General features: G+C 47.2%; 1 protein-coding gene across 2 annotated transcripts in view; it reads left to right on the forward strand.

The window, feature by feature from the left end:
• Positions 1–4272, forward strand: part of TMOD4 (tropomodulin 4) — a 43752-nt gene extending 39480 nt beyond the window's left edge. For both annotated transcript variants that reach the window (XM_030187857.1, XM_030187858.1), the window contains exons 8-10: positions 915–1058; positions 2397–2541; positions 4099–4272. In XM_030187857.1, coding sequence (XP_030043717.1) covers positions 915–1058; positions 2397–2541; positions 4099–4121 — 312 coding nt within the window. In that variant the 3' untranslated portion in view covers positions 4122–4272. The remainder of the gene's footprint in view (positions 1–914; positions 1059–2396; positions 2542–4098) is intronic.
• Positions 4273–9058: the final 4786 nt, after the last annotated feature.

Genomic DNA, 9058 nt, shown 5'->3' on the forward strand with positions numbered 1-9058 from the left:
CGTATCAAGGAGTAGGCTGTGATCAACAGTATCAAAGGCATCAGAAAGATCGAGGAGGAGGAGGATAGAATAGAGCCCTTTGGATTTAGCCAGGAATAAGCTCAATGAAGACTAAATTTAGTAGTGCTGTTAGAGGACGAAAGCCAGATTGGAGTGGATCAAGAATAGGTTGAGAAGAAAGAAAGTTGAGGCAGCAACGGTGGACAGCACGTTCTAGTAACTTGGATAAGAAAGGGAGGAGGGAGATGGGCCAATAGTTTGAGGAGTGGGGTGACTACGGCATGTTTCAAGGCATCAGGGACAGTCGCAGTGGAAAGTGACAGATTGAGGATATGACAGATGAAAGGGGTGACAGCAGGAGAGAGAGTGTTGAGAAGATGAGTGGGGAATAGGTAAGTAGAGCAGGTGGGTTAGTTTTGAGGATGACAGAAGACTATAGAAATTATCAACTGCAAAATGACTCATTTCAGCCATAGCCGAACTTACAAGCATTCTGCAATGTACTTATGCCACCAGACAGGACATGACATAAAGATCTGGGTTTCTATACTGCTTTGTCACTGCACCCCCATCTCTCCCTGTTTCACACTAACCCCCCCCCCCCCCCCCAACCCCTACCCTTTCCTCCTGAGACTGGAATGCTTTTTATGTTTAGCTTCACTTGCAGAAGACAATTATCAGAAAGCTAATCAAAAATGTTATTGTTAAAGTTGAATCTTTGGAGGTGGAAGTTGTGTGAACGGGTCATATTATAGCTTTCAGAGGAAACTAAAGACCTGTAGTTTATATCACGTAGGACCTATTGGAATAGGCGATTAACAAAATCTTGAATTAGATTAGGAGTGAAGGGAAGAACTGCTAGTCCTCTTAGAACATGTCATTTTCTTTCCGGCCCCCCCCCCCCCCCCCGGAAGGCTGCAGCTGGGATGCTGAAGGAGAATAAGACCCTCCAGAGCTTGAACATCGAATCCAATTTCATCACGAGTGCAGGAATGATGAATATCCTGCGGGCGATGAAGCAGAACAGCTCCCTCACCGAGCTGAAAGTGGACAATCAGGTAAGAGGGGGAGCAGACGGGCTACAGGCAACTTGTGCCAACTCTGCGTTTTTCCCCGCAGGGTTGGGAGGCTTTTTCTAGTTAGCCGCTGGCACTTTTCCCAAGTTGTGGGTTGTGATTTTCTGGCCATTTTTTGAGATGGTCCGGCAGCCACATGGCCCACGCTTGTTGGCTCTGTCCGTAGTGCTCAGTGCCCACCCTATTGGCTTGGTTTATCTCGGAGGAGGACTCCTTCAAGCTCCAAATTTGACCAATAGAAGGTGAGAGGTGGATGATGAGGTCATCAGCTGATGATGAGGACTCATAATCACTTCACACTAGAGACTGGACTGGAGCAGCGAGTGCACTGATTAGCGAGAGGAGATGAGCGTGCACGTGGCCATGCCGGAGGACACATTGGTGAGCAGGCCGGGGGGGGGGGGGGGGGGGGGGGGGGAGGGTGGATGTTGGCCAGCTTGGGCTGGGAAATTTCTTCCCATCTGGCAAGACTGGCTACAGCATGTAGCAGCAGTACTACAGAGGAAGATGATGTCCAGGATTGCAGCTGGCCTCACTGATTAGATAGCTGAAGAAAGCCTAAGGAGGCTAGGGCTTTTCAGCTTGGAGAAGAGACGGCTGAGGGGGAGACATGATGATAGAGGTATATAAAATAATGAGTGGAGTAGAACAGGTGGATGTGAAGCGTCTGTTCACGCTTTCCAAAAATACTAGGACTAGGGGGGCATGCGATGAAACTACAGTGTAGTAAATCGGAGAAAATGTTTCTTCACCCAACGCGTAATTAAACTCTGGAATTCATTGCCGGAGAATGTGGTGAAGGCGGTTAGCTTGGCAGAGTTTAAAAAGGGGTTAGACGGTTTCCTAAATGACAAGTCCATAAACCCGCTACTAAATGGACTTGGGAAAAATCCACAATTCCGGGAATAACATGTATAGAATGTTTGTACGTTTGGGAAGCTTGCCAGGTGCCCTTGGCCTGGATTGGCCGCTGTCGTGGACAGGATGCTGGGCTCGATAGACCCTCTTTTCCCAGTGTGGCATTACTTATTTCATTAAGTACATATGTAAGCATTTTTCCTTATGAAATATTTAACTTAAGAGGTACTGCCACTGCCAAGTTTAACACGCAGCACTATAAAGGGAAATCAGAGACAGACATAAAAACATAGTTAGCTTGAAAGCAGTCCATAAACTTTAACCTTCTCCCATTCACCACCAGTGGGGGCCCTCCCAAGTATCTCCCAGGATGGAAGCCAGCCCCCTCTCCTGTTCACTGTCTGGTTGGAGATGTCCCTGAATCGCAAAGCTGGAAAGTTATTCCCATTTTTTTTCCCCCAGCGTCACAACCTTGGGGACTCTGTGGAGATGGAGATGGCACAGATGCTGGAAAGTTGCCCATCGATTATCCGCTTTGGGTATCACTTCACGCAACAGGGGCCAAGGGCTAGAGCATCGAATGCAATTACCAGGAATATCGAGACACGTGAGTTCCCTGGGCTGGACTCTCTCTCTCTCATTAGTGAGTGCCATTGAGAAAGCTTTCTGGATACCTCCGGGGGTGGGTTGTCTCATCCAGTAACTCCCTAATTACAACACAACTTCGCCAAGCATTAGACTATTCATGAAGCTTTGTTAAATAAATCACTTCTTTGTTCCATTCACTCATGTGGGCATTAGGATTCAATGCAAAAACCGCGGACACACTTACGTGCATTAGGTTGTAGAAATGTAGGCCTGGAGGAGTTTGAAGGAGGCGACGTCGCCTCTGTAGATACGGCAGGCTGAAGGACAATTTAGCGCAATGGTTCCCAAACCTGGTCCTGGAGGCACCCCAGCTAGTCAGGTTTTCAGGATATCCACAATGAACATTCATGAGAGAGATTTGCATGTACTGCTTTCCATTCATTGTGGATATCCTGAAAACCTGACTGGCTGGGGTGCCTCCAGGACCAGGTTTGGGGATCACTGATGTACAGGAACCCAACCCAAACAGTGTGCATCAAATTCATATGACATCAGCCTTAGGGGCATAAACCCATATATACTGGAAAGAAAAGGAGAGTTCAGAAGAGGGAGGAGGAAGGGCGGATGTAGAACAGGAATTCTCAACCCAGTTGGTCGGGTTCTTACATATTCAGAGTGGTTATCCTAAAAACCCAAATGGCTAGTTAGTGCTAGAAAGACTGGGTTGAGAACCCCTGTTCTAGAACAGCAGCTCCCACCCAGTATGATGCCTCACAGCAAGGGGGGGGGATGGGTGAATACAAGGAACAGCCTTCCAGAGGCCATGATAAGAGAACAGAATTGTCACAGTATTCCCCCCCCCCCCCCCTTGGAGGGTAAATTACAGCCCAAAACTGCAGAAGGACAACACTAGGCTTCCAAAAAGACTGAAGTGACCTGTGCGGAGCGACAAATACAACCCAGACCAGGAGAGGGAGAAAGTTGGGCTTCCAGGAAGGATGAGGTGACCTGTGCGGAGCAACAATTACAACTCTATACATGGAGAGACCAGACTCACTAACTTTGGGGATTATTACAAAATTTGGCAGTAAGACACAAGAGGGAGAGTCTGGGTGGGGGAATTAAGTGCTGTTTCAGTGAAGTTGAAGATGGCAAGGCCTGAATGGTCTACTAAAGGTGGGAGTGGAGGTCACTACTGTGACAGATTTGGGGAATGTTCGGGGCAGATGCACAGGGAAATGGGGGTTTGAGGGAGGAGATAGGTTCTGGGTTGAGTATATACACGTTTACCCCAAGGGAGGAATTTGAGCTGGGCAGGTGTGGTCTGTGTGTGCTATATTATTTTGGATACACTGGATCGTCAGCCTTCCCCCCCTCCACCCCCCCAAGCCAGGACCCAAAGAGGGATACAGAATTTCAAGGGAGTCATGCTGAACACCTGTTATGGTAGACGAGTACAAAATACAAAGCCATTAATCTGTCCAAAAGCAGTTTAGAAATAAGTGGACTCAGTTGAAGATACCGACGGGTCAGTGCTTTGGTTCCAGAAATAAATACCTTTGTTTTCTTGTCCCAGGTCGCAAACAGAAGAAAGCGTAAACCCAGGAGCCTGTGCCTCACCCACCCCCCCATCCATAATCCCAGTGAGCCTGTTCAAGCTGCTGTTTTTGATTCCTCTCAATGGGACTCTCTCAAAAGACGTAGCAAGCTATTTTGGTTACGGATGTAAATAAAGATCAGTACAAATCGGTGTTTGTGGATTTCTTCTGATGCGGCTCCCAGTTTCCCTTTCTGTACAGTTCAGATACTACCACCCCCACAAAAAAAAGGTTGTCCGTCACTTCCCACAGCAAAGCCCAGAATGCTCCTGCTCAAGATGTCATTATGGACTGCCTGTTTTGCACCGAAAGTGATGTGCCAGAGACAGATCTTACAGTCTGAAAAGTTTTTTCAGCCATCAAACTTGCCCCTAGAGGCCAACCAAATTTTGGTTTCGGCACTGAAACTGGATCGAAATCTGGGTTCCAGTTTTAAGCTGAAAACGCCTAAATGAGTTCTCAAAATTGCCCTGGTTGTGTGTGTGTGTTGTGTTTGGGGGGGGGGGGGGGGGTAATTTTACAATAATGTACCTATAAAAATGTCTGAAAACACCTACTGTATGTAGACAACATGGAGAGCCATAATTGAACTGGGGCGCTGACCCCCCCCTCACATGCCAGGACACCAACTGGGCACCCTGGGGGGGGGGGGGGGGGGGGACTGCAGTGGACTTCACAAATGGCTCCCAGCTGCATAGCTCCCTTACCTTGGGAGCTGAGCCCCCCAACCCCCCCCAAAACCCACTCCCCACAACAGTACCATAGCCCTCCTTTAAAGGGTAAAGGGGGGGGGGGCACCTACGTGTGGGTACAGTGGGTGTCGGGTGGATTTTGGAGGCCTCCCATTTACCATCACAAGTGTAACAGGTAGGGGTTGGGGGGGGCCTGGGTCCGTCTGCCTGAAGTGCACTGCAGTACCCACTAAAAACTGCTCCAGGGACCTGCATAGTGCTGTGACAGAGCTGGGTATGTGACATTTGAGGCTGGCAAAAAAATGTTTTTTTATTTTTTGGGTGGGAGGGGGAGGTCATCCCCGATTCCCTACGGTAGTCATCTGGTCAGTTGGGGCACGTTTTCAAGGCTGGGTCGTGAACAAAAAGGGACCGAGTAAAGTCAGCCAAATGCTCGTCAGGGCCGGCCTTTTTTCCCCATTATCGGTCGAGGCCGGCCATCTCTTAACCACGGCCCCGTCCCGCCTTCGGTACGCTGCCGACACGCCCCCGGGAACATTGGCCGGCCCTGCCATGCACTGCAGTTGAAGCCGGCCAAAATCGGCTTTCCATTATACCAATTTGGCCGGCTTTAGGAGAAGGCCGGCCGTCTCCCGATTTGTGGCGGAAGATGGCTGCCCTTCTCCTTCGAAAATAAGCAGGATAGTACCTATAAGCATTTACAGAACAGGCTCCTCCAGTGAAAAAGGACAAGTTTCCACCTGCTCATGTGTGTGTGGGCATGAATTCTTGGGTGGATGCATTCCAATTAAAACTCAATGCAGAGAAAAAACACAATGCCTTATCCCATCACCACAATACAGAACCAAATATACCAATATAAACATTTCAAATCACACTCTTCCTGTTGCGGACACCTGAAACTTTTGGGAGTCACAATTGACCGGATACCTCACTTTAGATAGTCGTGTGAAAAATGTTACAAACAAGATGTTCGTTCCATGCAATGTGGAAATCAAAAAGAGTGAAGCCTTTCTTCCCAAGGGAGGTAGGTATTCCGTAATTTGAAAAATTACACTGGCTCCCACTAACAGACAGAATTGCATTCAAGATCTGCACCCTGGCTCATAAAATCAGCCACAGAGAGGCCCCGACATACATGTCAGACCTTATAGACCTACCAACAAGAAACACAAGAAGGTTCTTCACAACTGTAAGGGGACTAAGCTTCTCCTATATCTGCACGCAGCGTTGGAATGCACTACCGACTGCCTTAAAATCAACATTTGATCTGACAGCCTTCAGGAAATCAATGAAAACCAACTTATTCAACAAAACTTATAAAAAGAATCCTTCATAAAACTGACCATCAAATTTGTATTACAATTAATCTACCTAAGTTGATTATTTAATTTTCTGTTTTTTTTAAACCGTACGTTACCCTCATCCTAAATATCTGATATATAAGAGGTAACAAGAAAATTAGAAAAAGATGTATACCTTGATTGTAATATCACTTGTTCTTCTCACTCCGTTAATGGCGACCGCCATTGCGGCATAATGTAAGCCACATTGAGCCTGCAAAGAGGGTGGGAAAATGTGGGATACAAATGCAGCAAAATAAATACTGCAGACAGGATCCTAAGGGGGGAGATTCAGCACCTATTCAAAGGTCCAATGGGGACTGCACAGCAAGGAAAGAGAGACTGAGGGGTGGTCATTCAGGGGGGGGGGGGGGGGCAGACGCCTTTTCTAAATTAAACTTGGTGAGGGGAGCAGCTCAGAGGTGTCCATTCAGGGGGACAGACATTTTCTGAATTTTTTTATTACATTTGTACCCCGCGCTTTCCCACTCATGGCAGGCTCAATGCGGCTTACATGGGAAAATGGAGGGTTAAGTGACTTGCCCAGAGTCAAAAGGAGCCGCCTGTGCCTGAAGTGGGAATCGAACTCAGTTCCTCAGTTCCCCAGGACCAAAGTCCACCACCCTAACCACTAGGCCACTCCTCCACTGTTGCTACTATTTGAGATTCTACATGGAATGTTGCTATTCCACTAGCAACATTCCATGTAGAAGTTGGCCCTTGCAGATCAGCAATGTGGCCGCGCAGGCTTCTGCTTCTGTGAGTCTGACGTGCAGGACGTCAGACTCACAGAAACAGAAGCCTGCGCAGCCTTCTACATGGAATGTTGCTAGTGGAATAGCAACATTCCATGTAGAATCTCCAATAGTAGCAACATTCCATATAGAATCTCCAGTAGTAGCAACATTCCATGTAGAATCTCCAATAGTATCTATTTTATTTTTGTTACATTTGTACCCTGCGCTTTCCCACTCATGGCAGGCTCAATGCGGCTTACATGGGGCAATGGAGGGTTAAGTGACTTGCCCAGTCACAAGGAGCTGCCTGTGTTCCCCAGGACCAAAGTCCACCACCCTAACCACTAGGCTACTCCTCCACTAGCAACATTCCATGTAGAATCTCCAATAGTAGCAACAGTCACCACCCTAACCACTAGGCTACTCCTCCACTAGCAACATTCCATGTAGAATCTCCAATAGTAGCAACATTCCATGTAGAATCTCCAATAGTATCTATTTTATTTTTGTTACATTTGTACCCCGCGCTTTCCCACTCATGGCAGGCTCAATGCGGCTTACATGGGGCAATGGAGGGTTAAGTGACTTGCCCAGAGTCACAAGGAGCTGCCTGTGCCTGAAGTGGGAATCAAACTCAGTTCCTCAGTTCCCCAGGACCAAAGTCCACCACCCTAACCACTAGGCCACTCCTTACATCTCAGAGAGTGAGACGAGCAGCTAAGGGGTGTCCATTCAGGGGGGAGACACCTTTTCAGATCCATGTTCCCACTTTCTTACTGTCCCAGTTTTTAAGATTTCTTTTCCTGTACTGCACGGGCCTGCTCGCTTCCTTGCATTGCCGAGGACTGAGTGTGTGGGTCTATGTGATCTGGATTCCCTCACTGAGAATACATTTCTATTCCTCATGTAATTAATATAGATTAAAATTTGTGAAACCCATGAAAGGTCCCTGAACATTTTCACACAGGCGGACTGTTCTATGAGCACCAGAGACTGTCCAAGCTGGCCTGGTCCACCTTTAACTCTGCTCTGTGGGAAAAACTATATCCAGATGTTAAAATGGTCTAGATACCAGGTGGCCAGCTGGCTCCATTTCTGACACACTGATCCAGTCCATGCAACCAGTGATGACGGCAAGGGGGGGGGGGGGGCGGGGAACAGAGATTAAAAACAGTATTGGATCAGCCTACCTGGGACAATGTTAACCAATGTTTCTGGATCAAGCCATGAGGAGTTTTGATTCATTGGTATGTGCCTCTTCCTGCACATTCCTCAATCTTCATCCTCCTAAGTCCAAAGGACTGAAATACAAACAAATGCACTCATCTACCTTCTCCTACATGAGTACGCAGTTCTGGAACACATTGCCACGTCACCTGAAAACGGTCTATGAATTGACCAACTTCCGTAAAGCATTAAAAACTTCTTTCTTTGACAAGATACATCACAATGATCAACACATGTAACTGTACAACCCTTAATAATGCCTTCTGCTCTTACACTATCATGTATTTCATCTTCATGTAACCCGAAACACTCTGTAAAGCCAAATGTATACTCTTCTATTTCAGTATCCATGACGAATTGTAAGCCACATTGAGCCTGCAAAGAGGTGGGATAATGTGGGATACAAATGTAACAAATAAATAAAATAAAATTGTTAGAAGGCTGAAAAATATTATCCACAAATCTACAAGATAAGGCTTCAGGATTTCTACACTGTCATTATAAGAGACTAGTAAAAAAAAAAAAAAAAGGCCCATTTCTGACACAAATGAAACAGGCGCTAGTAAGGTTTTCCTCGGAGTGTGTATGTTTGAGAGTGTACGTGACAGTGACTGTGTGTGAGAGAGAGAGAGAGTGAATGTGCGAGTGTGAGAGAGAGAGAGAGAGAGAGAGAGTGAGTGAGTCTGGGTGCAAGTGTGTCTGTGAGAGAGAGTGTGTGCAAGTGCGTATGTGAGAGACAGTGTGAGAGAGAGTGTGTGAGACACAGACTCTCTGTGAAACTGAGTGTATGAGACCAAGAGTGTGTGTATCTGTGTGACACAGAGTGAATGTGATACAGTGTGAGACATAGTGTGAGAGACAGTGAGAGTGTGTGTGACAGAGATCCCGCCCCCCCCCCCCCCCTCTCTCTCTGGTGTCTGAGCGTTACTGTGCAGGACG

The sequence above is a fragment of the Microcaecilia unicolor genome, chromosome 14 (genome assembly GCF_901765095.1).
Source record: "Microcaecilia unicolor chromosome 14, aMicUni1.1, whole genome shotgun sequence".
Taxonomy (NCBI): domain Eukaryota; kingdom Metazoa; phylum Chordata; class Amphibia; order Gymnophiona; family Siphonopidae; genus Microcaecilia; species Microcaecilia unicolor.